Source organism: Aethalodelphis obliquidens, unplaced genomic scaffold (genome assembly GCF_003676395.1).
Source record: "Aethalodelphis obliquidens isolate GAN/ISIS:26980383/991018 unplaced genomic scaffold, ASM367639v1 scaffold24, whole genome shotgun sequence".
NCBI lineage: Eukaryota > Metazoa > Chordata > Mammalia > Artiodactyla > Delphinidae > Aethalodelphis > Aethalodelphis obliquidens.
In genome coordinates, this window is record NW_020837968.1 from 21,300,563 (window position 1) to 21,324,109 (window position 23,547).

At 47.5% G+C, this 23,547-nt stretch overlaps 1 protein-coding gene across 1 annotated transcript in view; it reads right to left on the minus strand.

Moving 5' to 3' along the window:
- Positions 1-23,547, minus strand: part of KIF26B (kinesin family member 26B) — a 499,134-nt gene that overhangs the window by 91,802 nt on the left and 383,785 nt on the right. The window contains exons 6-7 of the mRNA XM_027122401.1: positions 6,211-6,417; positions 827-920 (exon numbers count right to left, since the gene is read on the minus strand). Coding sequence (XP_026978202.1) covers positions 827-920; positions 6,211-6,417 — 301 coding nt within the window. The remainder of the gene's footprint in view (positions 1-826; positions 921-6,210; positions 6,418-23,547) is intronic.

Below are 23,547 nucleotides of genomic sequence, written 5' to 3' on the forward strand. Positions count from 1 at the left end.
ACACTTTATATCCTTTTGCAAGTTAAATGCTGCGTATATTTTGCATGGGCAAATTCCATTCAAATCTGGACCACTGCTTTGATCAGAGATCAGGAAGACCAAAGCGGCAGTGAGATGAAATGGGCTTTCCGACCTGGCCTAGAACCGGCTCCATCATTGCAAAGCTGCTGTTGGAAGCCCTGCCCAGGGACACTTTTTGGAACTCGCCATATTACTAACTTATCAAGCATGTAAAGGGAGACCTGGTGAGCAGATGGCCACAGGTCAGGATTAAGAAGGCACTTCAAGGGGATTCAGTCATCAAACCCTCACAGAGGTGTGTGGCGGCCGCCTTTCCCAGGTGCTTCAGCACAGGTGGATTCCCGACAGCTGGGTGGTGGGAAGCAAGGATGCTGGCAGACTGATCTCCCCAGACAGGTGCTAATGTGGTCTGGCCTTTGCTTGGTGGCTGCCCCTCTGGCATTATGTTGAACCCAAGTACTCTGGGGAAGGGGAGTCATCTCTGCTCCCCAGCAGACCCTGCTCAGGAAATGTAATTTTCCCGCTGGCTTTCTGGGCGTGACCCTGACCTGGACCGAGTGGGAACAGCCCCACTCCTCCTTTTGTGCATTTCTTGGACTCTAAGGCTTTCCTAGATGACTGGGAATCCACTTAGGATGAGCATCTATATTTAAGAAGCAGAAATGGTTATTCATGATTATTCAATTCAGCACCTGCGGGAAACCACCTTTCCCTTCATCCTAGGACTCCGGGTACAATACAGAACAATGGATAAAGTGATAGGGAAATCCAGCAAGCAGCATGAAAAAGTAAAGCTCTCACTGACCCAGCTTGGCGTGGCCGAAACAGAACACACAGCCATCTGCCCCGTTGACCACAGACTGGATCACCTCTGCCACGGTTCCAGCACACACTTCCGCCTGGCAGACACAAGAGGAGACACAAACTGTGAGTCGACCATTAACAATGGAAACTTGCACCCGCTCTCCTGGGACTCAGGATCCCAGAGCCATGGCATTTCCAGATGGGTCCGCTCTAACACAATTCTGGAGGTGCGCAGATCCCTTCGTACTTCCCACTCACTCGCAAGCCTGAGCATTACACATATTAAAAGCAAACCACCCTTCTGCTAATTTGTGGTACATTTCAGCTGCTGTCTCTGCAGGCCAGGCACAAACAGGCTGGAACGGGAACGCAGAGTGCTTTCATGGACCTCACGCCATTCTGGCCTCCTCCCCGGGCAAGTATTTAAATATTCCATTCACCCTCTGCTAACTAGATCCTTCCTTTACACACACACACCTCCACAACCACCACACACACACACTCAGAGCTTATGAAATGGCTAGGCTTGTTAGAGGGTAAAGGGTGATGTGTCATTTCAGGAAAGTGACCTTGGGATACATTATGGTTCTAATCTAAGCAGGAGGTTTGTGATGCACGTCTGCTTTGTCTTCCTGATAACTCTCTCCTCTTTCTCCATCTACATCCTTCTCTTTTCAAAACCAGACTTTTGGGCTTCCCTGGTGGCGCAGTGGTTGAGAGTCTGCCTGGCGATGCAGGGAACGCGGGTTCGTTTCCCGGTCCGGGAAGATCCCACATGCCGCGGAGCGGCTGGGCCCGTGAGCCATGGCCGCTGAGCCTGCACGTCCGGAGCCTGGGCTCTGCAACGGGAGAGGCCACAACAGTGACAGGCCCGCGTACCACAAAAACAAACACCAAAAAACAAAACAAAAAACCCAGCCTTTTCTTTCTTTCTCTCTAGATACATTCAATGTATACACTATTAATCACCATTGGTCAGTATGTTACAATGGGTGGTCTCCAGCCTGTTATGTGTCTCATCTCCAATGTGATTATTACATCCTTAGACAGAGGCCAGTCTCTTGGTAACATTTTGTATTTCCCCATTAACACCCAATACAGCACTCTGCAAATGATAAGAAAATAAATTTTGTGAACCAACTTGGGGGTCTGGGAAATCTCTCTGGTTAGCCTCTGAGGCTTTCACAGCAGCAGGAGGACAGAATCACTCGCCATGTGCTGCACCTTCCTTTCTCCCTCAGCACCAGAGTCAGATCTGGAAGCATTCAGAGGACGTGCAAACCCGGGGCTCAGTGGGCATCGGAGCAACGTGCCTCCCAGTGGGAATCTGAGGACGGCAGCCTCGGCACTGAATGTGGTTATTCAGCTCCAGGTTGCAACAACACAATGAAGCTAAGTGTTCGAAAATCAATGTTCTCTCCCGAACCGAAACTGAAAAACCACACTCCTAACAACTGTCAGTTGTTCTGGTGATGGCCTCAGCAGCTCTGCTGGGGGCTCCTCCTGAACGAAGTGGGTGGCAGGATGAGGCTGCGGTGGGGACCACAGGATCTGTCTCACCCCCAGGGCCTAGGCAATGAGAGTCCGGAGCTAAACCCTGAGACTGAGGCGGAATCTTGATGGAATTTGCTGAAGGTGCCTCTGCAGAGCCAGGAGAAGTTATCACCAAATGAACTCTGCCTTCCTCAGACATAAAGTGAGATGGGGGTTAGGAGGCTGAGAGCCCACCTTGAGCCATACATAAAACAGAGTGTATTAGATTCAAGGTCAGCAAAGAGAAAGATGGTTGTGTGTGGACCACATCCACGCACATTACTGAATCACCCGTCCAAAGGCCTGAGGACAGAGAGAAACGGGAGCAGCCTCACGGGCACAGGGTGGGCAGGCCTCCCCTTGCAGAATTCTTGCCCAGTGTCCACTGAGAAGAGAGAGGTCAGCAACATGTCCATCTGGTGTTTGTTAGCTGACAATGGCCCCTGGAGGCCCTTTGCTGTCTTTCCCCTTGAGCCTAGAGAAGCAGGAGCCTTCCCAAGTGGACTCTACAGGCAGGGCTGGGCGTGCAGGAAGCCTGTTGCCCACCGGCAGGACTCAGTCCTGCTGCCCACCCTTCCTGGTGACGATGGAATGTTTGTGTTCCCCATACCCCCCACCAAGTTCATATGTTAAAACTGAATGTCCAATGTGATGGTATTTGAAGGTGGGGCCTTCGGGAGGTGATTAATCATGAGGGTGGAGCCCTCGTGGAGGGGATTAGTGCCCTTATAAAAGAGGCCCCAGAGTCCTCCCTGGACCTTCCACGATGGACGTAGTGAGAAGACATCTGTCTATGAATCAAGAAGGGGCCCTCGCCAGATCCTGAATCTGCCAGCTCCTTGATCTTGGACTTCCAACCTCCAGGACTGTAAGAAATAAATTTCTGTTGCTTATAAGCTACCCAGTCTGGGCTGTTTTGTTAAGGAAGTGAAAATGGACTAAGACACCTCCCCAAAGCCAGAACCAGCAGAGGTATGCCCCAGCAATGGGCAGCTGGTGACCGCCAAGGCCACTAGAGGGTACTGAGTGTGGCTTATAAGGAGGATGTCCTTAAAGACCGGGTAAAAGCAAAGTTCATGACCGCCTTGGGTCACGGTGGTTGCTGCTGCCTCACAGGCCAACAACAGGGGCCCGAGAGCAGAGACCCATTCTATACGCTTTCCTGCTTTCCTGCTTCGGAGGCTCAGAGGGTGCTCCTTCACAGGGGCTGAGGCTGAACACGCCGGCAGCATGATATTTCTATTAACAATGACAACAGCATGGTAAAAACAGTAGCATTTGTTGAGCACTCACTGTGTTCTGCCTCTGCTCTAAGTACCTCACATGTATCCACACAGTGAATCACAGCAGCCCAATGAGGCCCGTTTTGAACTTGTCTTCATTTTATGGATGAAGACGCTGAGGCCCAGAGAGGTAGAGTGACTTGCCCAAGGACACACTGCTAGTAACTGGTGGATAAAATGGCGAGAGGGCAAAGATACAACACCATCCTGAGCAGGACGCAGATTGGTTAATAGGAAGACTCCAGGAGAGATGTCCACTCAAGAAAGAGTCTGTGAATGAGAGACTGAATTTTTGAATCTCAGTTTCCTTGTCTGGAATGTGAAAACAGCACTACCTCCCTTTTCAATACCACAGAATTCCAGGAAGAGTAGAATGGGTTAATGTATATGAAACTTCTTGAAAACTACAAATTTATATAGAAATGTAATTTATTATATTGGAAATGTAACAAAAGCAAGCATTCTGAAGCGATAGCAACTGCAAGAGGGAGCACATGAGCTCTGGAACCAAGTGTGAAATTGTAAGCAAAGACTAGCAATAAAAATGGCTCCCTTTTCCGGAATAAATCTAAAACTCATTAATAGTCCACACTTAATTTAGGGTTTGCTTTGGAATTCTTACGACTTAGGGAGATTCGCTTTTGAAAAGTTTTAACTGTGTTAATTAAATTACTTGTAGGCCATTTATTAGACCCAATGTCAGGGTTAGATTAGTGAGCCCACTGGGTGGTACAACACACAAAAAATGTAACGAGGAGAAAACCTACAGAACTTATTCATAGAGTACTTTGTCTTCTCATGGTAAAACTCTTTGGGAAAACCACATGCTTAGCTTGCTAATGAATGGAGCCTATAATACGTGCTAAGTGCCTATGGTGTCTGTGTGAACATCGCTACTTCCTATAGTCAGATACCACAAGGAGGAAATTAGCAAGAGCTGCAAATGGTACCCATCAGCACCCTGTCTTCAGGTTCTGCTCTAGGCTATTGGTTACCCGAGTGCACACTGTTTTGTTTAAATCTTGGGAAGTGCTGGAAATTTATCAGGAAGATGCAGGTGTCTGATGCCAAAATGCAGGCAAAGTAGGCCACTGTACACCTATAACCTGGGTTATAGATGTCTACTAGAAGATCCAGTTGCACCAATTCATTGCAGATGAATTGCACCAGATGGTGTACGTGAATATTCTAGTACACATCTGTTCTATTGGGATTGGTTCCAGGAGACTTGGTTAAGGAATCTTGGCACCCTGGTCCCCCAAGAAGCCTCCAAATTATACTCATAACAGACTAACAAAAATGGCCACAATTCTCCACCCCTCCCTGTGTGCGTGCCCCTTGCAATGTGACTTCGCAGCTCCTCCAATCAAGAGACAGAGCCTCTCCCCCACTCCTCGAATTTGGACCAGTCGCATTCAGCAGAAGTGATGATGTGTCAATTCCGAGCCTAGACCTCAAGAGGCCTGCAAGCTTGGATCCTCTCGTTGCCTTGAGAGCAAGCCCAAGACAGCCTGCTGGTTGATAAGAGACAACATGGAAGACAGACCAGGTGACCTGGCCAAGGCCATTCTGGACCAGCCTAAAACTAGCCAACCCTCAAACATGTGATAGCATCCAGCCAAGATCGGTAGAGCTGCCGACCCAACCCAGAGCTGATCACTGACACACAGGTGAGCCGAGCTAGGAGCAGAGGAATGCTCGGCTGACCTCCAGACTCATGAGCAATAATAAATACTTATGGTTTTAATCCACTAGGCTTAGGGTGGTTTCCAATGCAGCAATAGCTAACCAACACACCAGCTCTCCCCAGCCTCTCTTCTTCCTCTCCGCTCCCCTGACGCAGGCCACAGGACTGCACGTCAGCCTCAGTTTCCCTGCCTAGCACTCCAGGTCCTCAGTAGGACTTGCCCTCTCTGGAGCCCTAGAACCCTGCCTAATTCTTTTCTTTTTCTAAATTTTTTTTTTGATGTGGACCATTTTTAAAGTCTTTATTAAATTTGTTACAATATTGCTTCTGTTTTATGTTTTGGTTTTTTGGCCAAGAGGTATGTGGGATCTTAGCTCCCTGACTAGGGATCGAATTGGAAGGCGAAGTCTTCACCACTGGATCGCCAGGGAAGTCCCAAACCCTGCTAATTCTAACCCAGCTCCTTGAAACATCTTTTCCCTTCTTACATGCTCACACCCAGAAGCCCAGGCAGGAGTGGGGTCTTAATGGACCAGTTGCCAGCATCTCGATGCAGCTGTACCCGACACTTCCAATTCTGCCTGCTCTCTTCCTGCTTCTGTTTGCCATTCACTGATTGGCTCTCTCTTCCTTCTCTCCAAGAGTATGTTTTGTTGAAATCCTGGCACAACAATCCTGCCCAAGGTGTGACACCAGCGATTCAAAAGGACTGAACTATTCAATGGAACTCAAATTGGCTTCCGAAAGTTGTTGTGTAGACAGTGGAAGTGACCCATCAGGGTGCTCTGGAAGATACGCTCCCAGCTCATGGGTCCTAGTGAATAGTTAAAGCTTCTTGAAACTAATCAATATCGCCTGAGCCTGAGAAGGGGTTGTACCCACCTGAGAAGCATCTTGTGGAAAAACCGCATCAAAGGCAAACATCTTAGGAGGAACTTGGTTCCCTCTCTTTTGGAAGGCATTTAGACCTCCACATGTCAGGGGGTCATACAAGGTGATCTGCTTCTTTCGTGGGTCCACCTTTAAGAAAGAGCTGGATTCCGAGGTATCGCGAGCCAACGTGGAACAAATGCGAAGCATGACTTTCACCTGTTAAGAAACAAAAGCAGGAAATGACAGGGATTAAGACAGTTGGATACTTTATGATGGAGCACCTTTACGTACTCTGGAGAGTACGTAAAGAGTACAAGTATACGTGGCAGGATGGAATCTTCTCGTGACAAATTATGATAAAATGCACAATGAATTAGCAACATAACCCTCAGCGGGTCATGGGAAAACTCAATTGATTTATAATTACCAGGTAGAATATTTTGATACGTCTGTTACTTTATTACAGAACTGGCACATCGTGTTCTTTGTCTTCCTGTTAATATAAATAGAAAATTAACTGTACCCAGGTGGCCCAATTACTTAGATGAAAAGGTAATCTGGACTGCCAAGCTTTGGGGGGGCTGGTGTAGTTCCCTTGAAGCTCACAGATCAATAAACACTGTACATAAAAGTTAGCTCCATAATTTACTCCTTGAGTCTTGCCCGTCAGGACTCTTAGAGACAAAAACCCACAGTTATTAGTGTCATCATTAGAAGCCTGTGAAACGGCCTGTTTTTAATGGCCAGCATTTCAGATGTGTTGCAAGGGGCAACAGTGATAAAAGACTTGTTTGAAACATGTTATTTGGGATCCCATTAAGTGAGTGCAGAGAAACGATCGTTTCAAGGGATGAAAGTGTGTCTCTGTGGGAAACAGGCAGCAGTGCCCCTTTAACCCACCTCCTAAGTCATTGAACATGGACATTTCTAGGGCTCAGCCCAGCTCAGCCCCACCCCGGGGCCGAGTGGGGTACTTGTGGGAATGGACTGCTTGCTCTAGAGTTCTGAAGTGAGCAGAAGTCAAGTTGAAGTCACACACACAGTTCCAGAGGCTCAAATCCCGGGGAAATGGCCAGCATTTGCTCCCTTACCAGCTCTTTGTTACTGCGTTGCTACTTCACCTACTCGATGAGCCAGGCACTGGAGCTAGGCACTGGGGATGCAGAAGACACATAATACATAGAGGAGCAGGGCACACAGACACAGAGACAGGAGATTTTTGTAATACGATGTGGCAAATCCTGATGTTATATTCAGGGTTATTTTTAAATTCCTCTCTGTGTCATGCCCTCTTCATCCAATCAGTGTTCAGGCCTGAAGAAATCTCAGTCATGCAATTTTGGGGAAAGGGATTGTAAAATTTTACATAAAGGATTTCAAACATACAGAAATGCTCAGAGAATAATCTACACTGTGCATACCGAGTGAGGTCACCCTCCTGCTTATCTCAGCTGTGTCTGCTGAGGCATGGGAACTCATCTGCAGTGGGCAAAGCTGAAAGGTAAAGAATTCCTAGGGCACTGGACTCATCGGATGGGCTTGCACCGTGTCCCAGCTGGGCTTGTTCTTATCACTTAAGAATAGTACTCAGGTGTGGATCCGGAGGCTGGGGAGGGGGCGGGTGTCATAGTGGAAGGTTGGCAGGAGGCTGACCCCTCAAGGTACAAATCTTGGTTTTCTCTCTGAGGTCATACAATGGTACCTGCCTTTTCCTGAGGGTCTATTGTGTGCTAAGGCTGTGCTGTTATCTATGGTATCTTATTGAATCCTCCCAACAGGCCAGTGCATAGGCGTCCAGATTTTATAGATGAGAAAACAGATGCTACAGAAATTGCGGGTGGTAAGGCTAGGCTCTGATCCCACCTCTGACTCCAAAACCCATACTTTTTCCATTATGCCAAGTATTGCCTCCTATACACAGTCAAACTTCTCGGAGCCTCAGTTTTCTCACCTGTATATTAGGGACAACATCACCTATCTCATGGGACTGTTGTGGGAATGAAATGAATTGACATGTGAAGTGCTGAGCACAGGGTAGGTGCCTGATTCCTTTTTCTCCTCCTCTTCTCTGTATTGCCACAATCTGAATCACGATATCCTAGCATTTTCCAATCACGGTGTGAATGTTAAGGTTTCAGAACTCCTTGCCCTGGACTCAAAAACAGGATGCCATGGGGGAATCACTGCAGATGGAGCTGGGTATTAAGTGCTGGGCCTTAAAAAGCTCCTGTTAGGGGCTTCCCTGGTGGCGCAGTGGTTGAGAGTCCACCTGCCGATGCAGGGGACACAGGTTCGTGCCCCGGTCCGGGAGGATCCCACGTGCCACGGAGCGGCTGGGCCCGTGAGTCATGGCTGCTGAGCCTGCGTGTCCGGAGCCTATGCTCTGCAACGGGAGAGGCCACAGCAGTGAGAGGCCCGCGTACCACAAAAAAAAAAAAAAAAAAAAGCTCCTGTTAGTAAAACCCGTCAAGTCTCACACATAGTCATTGCGTGTATGACAATGACCATCACTTCTGTCTACATTCCATTCTGGCAATTTTCTTGTTCACCATGAATGTCTCCAATCTTATTTCAGTTCCATTCATTACTATAGATTTGCCCCACTTACACAGCAGGTGTGCTAAGAGCATGTATTCAAAGTGCAACTTTTGGTAGGTGTCTGGGCCCTCTGGTCTTTCTTTTTTTTTTTTTTTTGCGGTACGCAGGCCTCTCACTGCTGTGGCCTCTCCCGTTGCGGAGCACAGGCTCCGGACGCGCAGGCTCAGCGGCCATGGCTCACGGGCCCAGCCGCTCCGTGGCATGTGGGATCTTCTCAGGGCACGAACCCGTGTCCCCTGCATCGGCAGGCGGACTCTCAACCACTGCACCACCAGGGGAGCCCCCCTCTGGTCTTTCTGTAAGCAAACCTCCTAGCCCAGCCCCTGAACACTACAAGTCAAGGATGATGCAACCCCAGGCAGAATTGATGGGGTCACATGGCCCACTGCTTTTCTATTTCACAACTTTGCATGCAATTTCTGAGTAACTAGAGGTGCTGAATGTACAATATGAACTAAGCCAGGCAAGGGCTCGCAAGGAGAAGCAGCACAGAAGGGGCTGGATCAGTGAGTCATTTGTCCAAGGGGAAGGCTCCTGAATCTTAATGAACTTCTGAGCCTGCAGTTCAATTTCTGCAGATAGGCTGCAGATCCCAGCTTCTGGTCTGACCAAGGAGATATGCAGCTCTTTAAAAATCCACTGAATTCCGGGCTGAGGGAAATGCCACACTCCATTCTCTCCTTTGTAATTCATTTAAATAAATGGATAATTTTTTTCCCCTTAAAGGAAGGAAATTGGGTTTCTCTGCTTCGTTTCTTTGTGTCATTATTCCTTGAGCCCAGCACTGCACTTCCTGCTAATCCTCTGTAATTAAAGTGCTTAGGAGATACCACTTGTGATCAAGAAAGTCTCCCGACTTCTTGCCAGGAGTTTGTGCTTTTGTTGCAAACACTGGTAGGTTTTTGGCAACATGTACGTCAACCCTCCCTCTGACTGCTGCCCTGGGTAGAGGGTACCCACAGCTGTCAACGTGCATAGCCTTCTCCCCAGCTCTCAGGGTCCAGGGGACTGTCACTATTTTAGGCCCAGCAGCAGAGGAGCTAGAGAGGCCCAAAGTGGGGGAGCGTGGGCCTGACGCCCTGACTCTCTGGGACTAGCTTAGCACGTCACCTACCAAAGCTCTCCCTGGTTGACAGCCCGCTTTGCCGCAGTTATCTAATTATTCAGTGGATGGGGGCAGACAGCGGTTGCTCCAGGCAGCACTTGTCTTCCTGTCCTGCTCATTAATCACCCCAGCGCCTCCTACTGGATGGCCTGGCAGGACTGATGGAGAGCGGATACGTGAGACTCGCAGAGCTTTGCGCCTGAACTGGACAGACTCTCCATCAACATGGAGCAGCGCCGGCTGCCACAGCCTTCGGCGCAGCCCACTGACAGGCAGATCCGCCCACGTGGTCAACCAGACTCCCCCCCGACCCCCCGCCCCGTCCTGAGGCTCAGTGCACAAGCGCACGGTTGAGGACCAGGGAGGTTCCTCGCTACCTGTCTCTCTACCCCCAAGCTGTCCGGCCGCAGGCTCTCTTCAGACTATATGGCCCAGGAGGGCTGGGGGCAAATTTGACCATCCGAAGAGTCCCTCACCAGTCAGAGAAAGACTACAGACGATGGTGGGGTAGTGGGACACAGAGAGGACACAGCCATCCTCAGTATCAGAATTATCTTTACCTTCCACATCTACTCTTAAGTTCCTAAAACACATCTGGAAATGGTTCTCCAAGGCACACAGAGGCATGTGAGATGGGTTCACCCAAATCTGCCAGCAGGAAGCATGGTGGGGCAAGTAGGGCGGGTGAGACCATCAGACAGGATTCTAGACCCAAAGGAGCCATCTCCCGAGACAGAACAGCCAAACCGCAGAGCCAGGGGAGCACTGACAACTCAGGCCGGCGTCCTGTGTCCCTCTCGCTGAGGCAGAGTAGCAGCGATGGTGACACTGAGACTCCCGGTGATGCGTGTAAGCCACGTAAACACCCACCGTCCCGTCTCTCAAGGGCGATTTAGCCTCAGATGAGCAAGAGCGAAGCCCAGGCGAGAGACTGAGCTGACGTCCAGCCCTGCCTGATGACAGCGACGGGGAAGGCCGAGGCAGTGCCGTGCTGCCCTCAGCGCAGCCCAGGAAGCCTTCCTTGGTTTCTACGTATGTTTGGACGGGATTCAGCTCTTGAGGGGGAAAAAAGGAGGGATAACAAAAGGGTCCATTGTACCTAAAGTACATCTCCTTTCTTACAGGTTCCAGGTGTGATGGGCACTGCCTGCTAGGAGCCAGGAGACTGGGTTCTTATCCAAACACCACCACCATGGTGTGGCTGTTCACCTAAGGCAGGGGCCTTGGTTTCCTTATCCCTAAAGTGGGCCAGCTGTGTCACCTCCCTTGCAGGACAGGTGTGAAGAAATAAAGAAATAAAGACAGACTCTAGAGCAACATACAAGTATAAAATATCATTCTTCAAAGAAAAAAGGAAGGGAGGAAAAAAAAGAATGAATTCATATTCTTCAAACCAACTAGTATAAAGTAGACTTTCTACATCAAATTAATAGCACTAGAAGCCTTTCTCCAAGGCTTAATTTTTTTAATTAAAGGAAAAAAAATATTTAATGAACATATATATCCACAGTGACGAGAGACAAAGAATAAAATATCCTCCTTCTTCCTCCCCCCGCCCCAAATTAAAGAATATACAGTCTACTGACATCTTCTGTAAAGGGGAGTAATCCATGTAAAATGTGATCTGAGGCTCTAAAAGCTAATGGGGTATTGACCTTATTTTATTCCTTTCTTTTCTGTCTTGATCACACATGATAGATGTACTCACATTGTCTACTTATGGTACATTAGCCACTTCAGGAAAATTCTCCAACCATTCCAAGTAAGATGACTGAAGAGACAGGAACCTTAAACAGTATATACTTCTCAATACGTATTCTTCTCAACACACTCGCTTTTCTGATCTACCAAGAAATGCAGCAACCTTCCATATTCTTCTATGCTTAGGACATTCTGACAAATCTATTGTAAAAGATTTTTACAATAGTGCCAATTTCTAAAACACACTGCAAGTGATTAAGGGTGTGACTTTCCAGCCAATATTTAAAGAGTGGTTTCCTCCTTATAACATAATGTAAGATTCTATTGCTAATCCACCACTGGCACACTGAAACCCACAAATATGACTTTCTTTCCCCCTTTTGATTTGCCAAATGTGCATGCTTAACCTGATACGAGAGACAGGCAAAGATGTTTCGTAAAGAAACAAATTAAAATTGGGTTTTAGAACAGGAGAAAGTTTAAATACTTTTCTGGTAAAATTTCTAGAAATAATCTGAAATTACTTTTTCTAAAGGAAGATCTTGATGATTTCATGTGCCTGATAGCTTCCAGAAGTTTTGTTTTTTGTTTTTTTTTGTGGTACGCGGGCCTCTCACTGCTGTGGCCTCTCCCGTTGCGGAGCACAGGCTCCGGACGCGCAGGCTTAGTGGCCATGGCTCACGGGCCCAGCCGTTCCGTGGCATGTGGGATCCTCCCGGACCGGGGCACGAACCTGTGTCCCCTGCATCGGCAGGCAGACTCTTAACCACTGAGCCACCAGGGAAGCCCTTCCAGAAGTTTTTAAGGAGACCATGGAATCAAATTCCAAATAGTAATAATCTTGGAGGTCTCAAATAACTCCGATACTGGGAAGTCCAGGGAGCACCAAGCAGGTGTGTGCTCCCTACATTTACAGAGGGAGCTTTTCAACATTACGTTACAAAGTCATTATTCCATCGAAACATAGTTACTGTTACAGAATCACAGGGTCACACTGAGGGACTCCAGAGATTCTAGGCACAGTTGAGTTGTTAGTTACAGAACAAAATCGGAGTGCATTTCTTTGCATAAAACCACAGTAATAATCCTACATGACATATTCGAAGACCATAGGCTAATCTTCACCTGGAGGTCCAGAGCAGTTGGATCCGGTGCTGAGTTTGGGGGGTAGAGGACAGACTCCAGGAGGCTGAGGGCACTCCGGGCCTGTTTGGGGGCAGCATCTGCCCCATGTTGATAAAATCAATCACTCAGTACAGGGTACTCAAGTGACTTGTTCAAAGCCAGTTGCCTGGCAAAGGTGAAAGGGCAGTGGCCCCTGACCCACTCCTCCTACAGAGTGTGTTCTGGGTCGGAGCCAAAGAAAGAGCGCTGTCCTCCCACCAAAGCCAGCAGGGCTTGAACCTCTCCCACCTGGGGCTGGGCCCGCACTGAGCCACCTTTACAGAGATGGTGGAGCGGGGGGGACTGTCGCTGCACTGTGGGTGGCTGGCTTCTCAGAGGTACCAGTGGGTAAGCTCATGTGGTACCAGACAGAAAATAATGAGCAGCGACGCTATCAAGAGGAAAGATTTACGTTATTCAAAGCCAGGCTGGGAACGGAGACAAGTGGTGGCATAATAGAGCTAAGTGTGGGAGAACATGTGCGAGACCGGAAACGGGGCCGTAATGAGAGGTGCTCCGCGAAGAAGCGCTTCGGGGAGTGGGGATGGGAGATTCCCTGACGCCCTCCATCACCAGCATCTGTCACCAGGCAGCCATCAGGGGATCACAGTGCTGGAAGGAGGGAGAACGAAGCCAGGGGACAAGCCCTTCCCGTGAGGCTCATGGCCAGACAGCCTTTGGGAGCGGGGCCCCTTACACCAATTAGCAGGTTGGGAAAAATCTGGCCAGGATTTGAGGAGGGAGATGGGCACATTTCAGGGGCTAGTCTGTCAGCAAGGACAGCGATTCTGACAGCAGCCTGTTAGAAAAGGCCCCATCTCTTAGTTCAGTGCTAGGATACTTATTTTAAATGGATAAGCTGTTTAAATATACATCCTGGGACTTCCCTGGTGGCCCAGTGGTTAAGGCTCTGTGCTCCCAATGCAGGGGACCTGGGTTCGATCCCTGGTCAGGGAACTAGATCCCACACACCGCAACTAAGAGCCCGCACGCCACAACTAAAAGATCCCGCATGCCACAACTAAGACCCGGCACGGCCGAAAAAATAAATAAATACATATTAAAAAAAAAAAAGCTACATCCTAAGACACAGGCATTCTCTGTCAAGTGGGATGTGGGATTCTGACCCTCTCCAATATTAAGAACACTCACTGTCTGAGTGTCCTCCCTCTGACCACGTGGAGCACAGCCTGGAGCTTTGGAGCACACGCTCTGGAGACCCACTACCTGGGTTTGAGTTCTGGTTGTACCTTTTACGGATGTGCATCTGTGGACAAGTGACTTAATCTCCCTCAAGCCACATCTAGAAAGATCATGAACTTCAAAGTCAGGACGTCCTGGCTCTTACAAGCTGTGTGACTAGCAACATATTATTTTAACAGTTTCCTCAACAATAAAATGGAGATAATAGCCCCTATCTGGAGGGCTTTATAAGATTATTAAGCAAATAATCATGCTGAGTACTTGGCACAAAGTAGGTCCTCAATAAATAAAAGTTACCATCACACTGAGCCCTCATTCATGACAGTGCTGTACGAGCCGGCGTTCTCAGGAATCTAGCAGATGATCTCTGCTCTCCCAGCTCTCCCTTTAACCACCTTTGACCTGGGAGTGCAGAAGACCTAGTCACTAGATTCTTAATCGTTTGTGCCCATAAGAGAGAGCTAGAGATAGAAAGCATCATCTCACCATACACTACAGAGCTGAGGCTGCAAGGCTTGCCCGAGGCCGCCCAATCTGTATAGATACAGAGTCAGCTTAGGTCTTCCAACTGCCACCCACTCTCTCTGATGCCCGATTTTTGGTAAATCCTGGGTAAGTGACAAATGGAGATTTTTCTGAATACTGGGTAGGAAAACTACTGTGGTTAGTTTCTGGTGATTGTGGTTATTTTATCTTTGGAAATACCCATTCAAAAGATAAAAGATCAGGGAAGAAATTGTTGAGAAAAGCAGCCACGGGCACTCCTTAAATTAGAGTTCTTTCGGGTGGACTCAGTTTGGATTTGGTCACTAATAAGTTAATAAAGGGCCCGTTTACCGTAAAGCTCGCTCGTGGGTTACGACTGGAGAGCTAACTAATAGAGCTGTTGTTAAACCACGAGCATTCAAGAAACGCTGCATCTGCTGATGCCAGCTCGTCTGTCACCAAAGATGCTGTTCAGCTTGGCCACCAACAGGGCCAAGGGAAAGCTGTTTTTCTTTTCTGCAGCCCAGTTTCTTATAAATATGAAGACTTCAGCTTGCTAACCTGACACTTGACTTAGTGTCTTCTGTCCCTCATTACTGGGTTCTCCTTGGTCCCAGGAATTGCACTATCCCACTGCTTCTGGCCTTTGACCTAGATAAATAACACCCAGAACTCTGAAAATAAGTCAAATCGCCCGGTCAGGGGAGTATCCAGAAACACTAGCTACCAGGTCCACCATGGAATTTACTGAAGCACCATAATGAACAGCGTAGTTATCGAAATGAAGAAGGCAACAGCGGTGATCATCTAATAATTAGCTATGTATTTTGCTGGCATTCATCACTTCAGTCCATTTTCTTTATAAAACTGTCACTTAGGAACACTGTCCATGCTGCTCCCAAGTTCCATTACACATGTGCATATCTCATGGGACGATAATTTTATTCCTGGCAGCACTCCGTATGGATGAGACCTGAGTAGAACCTAGGGGTGCCAGCAATAGCCCGGGTTCTCAGTGCTTCCTGGGGACAGATGTCAGGTAAGCCAGCACAGAACCCCCTCAAGCTCAGCACTGAGGTTTCTGCAGGCCCACAGGACTGCATGCTTGGTGTTGGGAGAGAAGACGTCCTTCTCCAGGCCCCCAGGGGAGGTCGGGGTCGATGCAGGGGACCGAGTCCCCTCCTGGAAAAGTCCCCTCCTGGAAAAGCCGTGGGCGTGATGCACACTCCAGGACTGGGCTGTTTCTCCAGCCTGCAACTCTGCAGCCCTAGTTCTAGGAAAGAGAAGAAGGAGGGACTTGTCCTGGTAAGAAAAAGCACCGGAGGGATCTTTAGGGCCAAGAGGTTGAAATCTGGAAGAGTCTTAGCTGGCATTTAGGGTAAATGTAACTTTCATTGAAACCTGATGTACTCAATGGATGGCCATGCCCAGCTCCACATTCTCTTGACCTTCTCACACTAAAAGAGGGAAAGGAGAGGGAAGAAGGACGCAGGAGGAAGACGTGACGCCAGTACCTCGGTCCCCAAACCCTGGACCCTTAACGAGTCTTAGAGACTTTCATTCTCATTCAATAAAAAAGATGAAGAGAGTTCAATCACAGCAACACTAGCCACAATTACTCCAACGCTTTCGCTGTGAGCTCCTCCGAAAGGCCTCCCTACTCAGAAGTGCATCTGTCCAATTCCACTGAACACGTATGAAATGCACATTATGAACAGAGCCGGGCCAGGGCCGAGCAAGGGAGGCACAGGTGGAGGTGGGAGGGTGAAGAAAGTCCGAACTACGTAGAACAGAAAAGGGAGAAGGTGGCATTTCCATTTCAGATTACTTTATTTTCAGGTTTTAGGCTTAGAACCAAAGCAACTTGAACTCTCGGCTTAGCTCCAAAGAGCCCCGAGCTCGTGCTGCCTTCTTGTTGGAAGAACTCGATGGGATCTGATAAACCTGGGCAGCCCCTGGAGGTGAAGGACATGCTGATAAGAGGAGGAGGGTGACTGAAGCCCAGTGGGAGGCAAAGGGGCAAATGCTAGTGAAAATCTCCCACCACCTCTGGCCAGAGGCAAACCACTGACCCCCTCTAATTCCCTTAACTGGCTCTACCTTGGCAGGGAAGCCCTCGCTGGCAGCAGGACGCAGGTTCAAAGCAGAATGGTAAATTCTAATGTGGAGGATTATTTGGAGGACATGCTTCCTCTATTTTCTTAAAATGTGTGTATGAAGAATCAGATGGAGTTTGGGGAGAGAAGTACCAAGTAAATGTGAGATTTACCTAATTGCAGTCTTCTCCAGCGTGATTATATTAAGAATTGAAAAAAAAAAAAACCCAACAAATTCAGGTATATGCCCATAATCCAACAACAGTAATCCTCCTTGCCCAGAAGCCTGGGCCTGGGGAAAGGGCCTGGGAGGGGGGGCATCACTCCTGTGGCTGAGGGGCTTCAGCAACCTTTAATGAAAGACACTTGATCAATAAGGCGTACTCCTGCATTTGAGAACTGAAAAGCCATCCTAGCATGCTGTGTCTGAAGCAAACGTCACAAGCATTTATCATGTTCTGGGATGGAGGGTCTGAAGCTACAGCTTGCCAAACTATGAAAGTGAACTTCACTTAGGTCCCACAAATACCCTCGACAGGCCCTTTTGCATCGTGTGGAATCAGCTTTTCCTCAAAGATCAGAACGCGTGTGGGAGCTTGATCATGGCTCTGTAGAATGGACACCGCCACAGGGCTCTGTTACTGGGAGGTATCACCATGATAGAACTTTGTTCCTGGGCTCCAGCTTACATAGGGCTGTTTTATCTTGCCTTCTAGGTGAACCCACAAACTTCCCTCTTTGTATTTCCAAGGAGCCTGAACTGCTATCCCCTCAACAGATCATGGTACACAGTTCATCTTGTTTGGACTTAGAAACCTCAGGTTAGAAGAAATTTGCCCAAGGGACACGGACTGGACAAAGCAATGACCAGTGACTCTCCTAGACTCCTGGCCACTCCCCAACTAGTCTAGTGGGGAAACACCCAGAGCAGGAATCAGAAAGCCTCCATCCATTCATTCCTTCAACCTCTGTTGAGCACGTCTCAGTCTGAGCCAGGTACCATGCCAGGCTCTGTGGTTACAGAGCTTAAAAACCAGCTGTTGTCTTCAAAGGGCTTAGTGTATCAGGTGAGATAAAAAGTGTACCAGGTGGAACAAAAGAGCTTTGTCCTGGGAAACCATGAGGACCCAGTTGGGAGGGGACATTTCCAGTAGGGGAGCAGGGCCAGGAAAGGTTTCCTGAAGATGATCCATGAGACTTGGAAGAGGAGTCAGGGTCAGCTAGGCACCTAAGGCAGGGTGCAGGCACCCAGGCAGAGGGAGCATGTGGGCAGAGGCTGACTGGTGTGTTGGAACCTGCAAGTAGCTATGGGGACTTGAGTCAAGTGTCCCATCTTCTCTGTGCCTCGGTTTCCTCATCTATAAAGTGGAGGTGGTAATAATGCCTACACCTCATGGAAACTCTTATGGGGATTACATGAGCTGATGCACGTGAAGCTCTTGGCAAAGAGCCTGGCACACAGTAAGGGCTCAGTGACTACTGTTTTATGATTTCACTCTGATGCTGTTTAGGGTGGGCAGGGTGGAGGAGGGGTAAGAAATTCGACAAAAATAGGTGGATGTCAGATTGTGGAGAGACTTCCTTTCCAAACTAAAACTTTGTACTTAACTGGGATAATGGGGAGCCATTGAAGGACAGAGAAGGAAAGTAACTGGGAGGTTCCCATCCCTCTGCAATAGAACAACAGCTCTGTAGTCCCGATTTCTCCATCTGTAAACCAGTGTTAACACCACCACCAACTTTCTTCCACTGTGGGGTGTTACAAAAGTTAAGGAAGAGAGCGTTTATGTAACTAGCACTTTAATAGCGTAGCATTTTAGACGTGCTGACCACTTGTTCAACGAGTCTACTGCGAGGCTTGTGTAAATGGCAACTCTGTGCAGAGTCAGGAGTCTGCTGTATGCGTGTGAACTTGGTGCTAGAAGCAGCCACATTACCTGACAAGGAGAATAATGAACCAGTCAACCAACAAATAAATATTTATTAAAACGCCAATGAGGAAGGCACCCTCCTTACCTAGGAAAGCAAAGTATGCCAAAACATTTGCATTCAGGGAAAGAGCCAGACAGATCTGCTTCAGAACTCTCAAGAAGAGAGCGCTTGTTGTACGGTAGCTGTACGTAAAGCCACAGGACGTAGACTGCTCTGTTCTACCACGGAACAGACTGTGTCGGTGGTTGTTAGGGAACTACCTGACAGAAAAGAACATCTCTTTTCTCCCTAGTAGAGGAGAATCCGCAGCCTTCGCTTCTCCACCCTTGGGATCACGTATTAGCTCACCTATTGGACATTACTCTGTCCTGCAGCTGATTCATGCTCCCAGTCAGTGACTGGGTTTCTATCAATCACACAAGGGACACAACACAGATTCTTTTCTTTAAAAACTTGTATGAGGCAACTGGCCACCAGCTATGGTCTCCCTTGGCACATTTTTGTTTTCAGTAACCACGTTCCCGGGAATCGATTTCATATAAGCATGCAAGGTGAAGCTCATGTTTTCTTACTTACAAACAGCAAGCTAGAGACTTCCCTGGTGCCACAGTGGTTAAGACTATGAGCTCCCAATGCAGGGGGCCCGGGTTCAATCCCTGGTCAGGGAACTAGATCTCACATGCGTGCCGCAACTAAGAGTTCACATGCCACAACTAAGGAGCAGGCGAGCAGCAACTAAGAAGCCCACCTGCCACAACTAAGACCTGGCACAACCAAATAAAAAAAAAAAAAAACTAAACGAAATTGATTTTTTAAAATAAATAAATAAAGAGGATACTCAAAAAAAACAAAAAAACCAGGAAACTACTCAAACTTAAACTACTTGTTGAAACACAGATTTCTGGCCACACCTCCACCCCCCCCAGAGTTTCTGATTCAGGAGGAAGTCTGGGGTGGGACTGAGAATCAGCATTTCCGGCAAGTTCCTGCTGCTGCTGCTGGTCTGGGCCTCACACTTGGAGAACCACTGCTCAGGAGGTATGTTGGCTTCATCCTCATGGAATATTTCCTTCAAACTCCATTGTGGATCAAAAACACGACTGATGTGAATGTTAAATCCAAGGCAAATGACAGTCTTATTAGTTTTAAATACTCTGGGAGCTAAAGAAAGAATGTTTCTGTGCTGTCAAAATAAAACTGGCTTCTGATTCTATTCCATATTTCTCCTTGAGGACAAGTTCTAAAGTGAAATAAGATAAGTGCTAACCTAGGGAAGGATCAATAGGTTAAGGAGCTTTCTACTAAAAGTAGCCGAAATCTTGCATTTATACTTATTTGTTCTGTAGCTTTTTTACCCTATAGCGCTTTTTTTTATATAAATTTATTTTATTTATTTATTTATGGCTGCATTGGGTCTTTGTTGCTGCACGCGGGCTTTCTCTAGTTGCAGCGAGTGGGGGCTACTCTTCGTTGTGGTGTGCATGCTCCTCACTGCGGTGGCTTCTCTTGTTGCAGAGCATGTGGTCTAGGCACACAGGCTCAGTAGTTCTGGCTCGCGGGCTCTAGAGCACAGGCTCAGTAGTTGTGGCACATGGGCTTAGTTGTTCCGCAGCATGTGGGATCTTCCCGGACCAGGGATCGAACCCGTGTCCCCTGCATTGGTGGGTGGATTCTTAACCACTGCGCCCCCAGGGAAGTCCCCCCCCCCAGGCTTTTATTACTGTCACGGAAGCATAAGCTTCCCACAACAAAATCCAGACCAACTCTTCCTATAAGTTCTTTTATTTCCCTCAAACAAGCAATTATTTGGGATCTTATTAAAATTATACTCATAAAGAAATCAACATGAAGGGAAGTCAGCAATCGTTCTGAGACCATTTTTCCTCCTGGAGAACACGGTCCTGGCTCTGCAATGTGTGTGACTCTATGGGTATGAGTGTGGATGAGTGTGAGTATATCTGAGGATGATGTTTAACACTTTCACTGAACAATTTCTAGAATCAAAAAGCATGTATGGTTGGGTAGAATGGTCAATATTTATTTCATGTGGAAAACAGTTATTAAAATCTGAAGACTTAGGGTAATTTCACCAGGGAAGGATCCTCTGCTTCCGGATCACAGTTCGTCCAGAACATTGCTTGAATTTGATGGAAGTGTTTCAGAATAAACCAGTCACCAAAAACATGTAACACTCACTGGGTGGGGCAGAGGAAATGCAAATTTTGCTTTGTTGGGTAGGTGAAAACCGGTGACCTTCCAGCCAGTTTATCCAGCTTTGACGCCCTCAAAGTGAGGATGATGATATAACCCAGATCCAACTTGAATCCCATTTAGGTACCAGAAGATCTCATTATAATACTATCTACCTATAACACAGACCAGATGGCAATGGGCCCTCGGGCAGCATTAGAGAAAGCTCTAGTGAACTCTACTTAGAATGAACTGATTTAATAAACTCTCATGCATGATAAAAAAAAAAACCATTCATCTGTAAAAAGGGAGTAAATGAGACTATGGTGAATTTCCCCCAGAAGACTGAGTGTAGGGTAGAGGTGTCTGGGTAGGACATTATGGTGGCAGCTAAGAGAGAGACTTAGGTGGCCGAGCCCAGGGGCTGATACAAAGATCTGGCAGTTACAAATGGCAGTTATGTTCTAGGCAAAAAACTCATTTTCAAATTTGTAAGACTATGAGTGCCTTGAAGTAGAGCCTGCATCTCGTTTATCTTCACATCCTCAGTATCACTGATGGTGCCTTTCACCCAGTCGGAGCTCAATTCTACCGTAAGGTTTTAATTTGAGACTTAGAAATGAGAGATGGAAGTATTGGGAAATGGAATCTTTCCTGGGAAGGCTCTGGATGCAGGTGCAAAGGAAAATAAAAGACGATAGGAAGGAAGAGGAAGACTTTTCTATAAATAATAATAACAAATTAGGTCAGGGTTGGAAATGTTTTTAAAGCAACCTGCTCAGATTCTAAACTCTTGCTTCTTCTGTTTCTAGGGGGTGGGTAGGAGGTGGTAGTTATGCTGACTGGGAGGTGGGGGTGTGTCTGAATTTACAAAATATACGGACGTAAGTGCATTCTGACTGCTGGACTCTCTGAGGGACACTGTGGGTGTGTAGGGGTTTTGGGGAGGTGGTGGTGGTGGAGAATGCTGTTGACCCTTTTGCTCAGTGCCAGCTCTTGCAAGTGGTTTCAATTTAACAAGCCTCTCTTGAGGACTTACCTCTGCCTCGCTCTTTGCCAAATCTCCCAGCTACCCTGTAAGGTAGGCCTTTTATTGTCATAGAAGAAATAGGTTCAAAGGAGCAAAATGGCTTCCCTAAAATCTCATAGAAATAAGCAGCAGAAACAGGATCAAACCCAGCTCTGGGTGGAAGTCATATACATTTTCCTCTCTACCACAATTGCTTCCCTGGGAAGACAAGGCAAGAGGGCTAATACAAACTCTTTAGGTCAAGCCCAACCTAGAGCATGTAAACTGTACACCAAACAGACTTTACACTGAATATATTTATGGCTGCTTTGGCAGGTTTTGTGGGACTCCCTAAAGCCATTTTTTCCCCTTGTACTGCTGTGGCTCGACAGGCTAAAACATATTTCAGCACTTTAAAAAAGCACAGGTGGGAGACTGGTTCAAGAGGGTGGAGTAGAAGGATGTGCACTAACTCCCTCTTGTGAGAGCACCAGAATCACAACTAACTGCTGAACAGTCATCGACAGGATACTTGAATCCCATTTAGGTACCAGAAGTACCTAACTCACCAAAAAAGATACCCCACATCCAAAGACAAAGGAGAAGTCACAATGAGATGGTAAGAGGGGTGCAATCACAATAAAATCAAATGTCATAACCGCTGGGTGGGTGATGTACAAACCGCAGAACACTTACACCACAGAAGTCCACCCACGGGAGTGAAGGTTCTGAGCCCCACGTCAGGCTTCCCAACCTGGGGGGCCGGCAACGGGAATAGGAATTCCCAGAGAATCAGACTTTGAAGGCTAGTGGGATTGGATTGCAGGACTTTGACAGGACTAGGGGAAACAGAGACTCCACTCTTGGAGGACATACACAAAGTAATGTGTGCATCAGGACCCAGGGGAAGGAGCAGTGACCCCATAGGACACTGAACCAGCCTTACCTGCTAGTGTTGGAGGGTCTCCTGCAGATGCGGGGTGGGGAGGGGTGGCAGTGGCTCACCATATGGACAAGGACACTGGGGGCAGAAGTTCTGGGAAGTACTCCTCAACATGAGCCCTCCAGGAGTCTGCCATTAGCCCCACCAAAGAGCCCAGGTAGGCTCCAGTGCTGGATCACCTCAGGCCAAACAACGAGGAGGGAGGGAACTCAGCCCCATCCATCAGGAGACAAGCAGATTAAAGTTTTACTGAGCTCTGCCTACCAGAGCAACACCCAGCTCTACCCACCACCAGTCCCTCCCATCAGGAAGCTTGCACAAGTATCTTAGATAGCCTCATCCACCAGAGGGCAGACAGCAGAAGCAAGAAGATCTACAATCCTGCAGCCTGTGGAAAAAAAACCACATTCACAGAAAGACAGACAAAATGAAAAGGCAGAGGACTATGTACCAGATGAAGGAACAAGATAAAACCCCAGAAAAACAACTAAAGGAAGTGGAGATAGGCAACCTTCCAAAAAAAGAATTCAGAATAATGATATTGAAGATGATCCAGGACCTTGGAAAGAGAATGGAGACAAAGATCGAGAACATACAAGAAATGGTTAACAAAGACCTAGAAGAATTAAAGAACAAACACACAGAGATAAACAAAACAATAACTGAAATGAAAAATACACCAGAAGGAATCAATAGCAGAATAACTGAGGCAGAAGAATGGATAAGTGACTTGGAAGACAGAATGTTGGAATTCACTGCCACAGAACAGAATAAAGAAAAAAGAATGAAAAGAAATGAAGGCAGCCTAACAGACCTCTGGGACAAGATTAAGCGCACCAACATTTGCATTATAGGGGTCCCAGAAGGAGAAGAGAAAGAGAAAGGACCCGAGAATATATTTGAAGATATTATAGTTGAA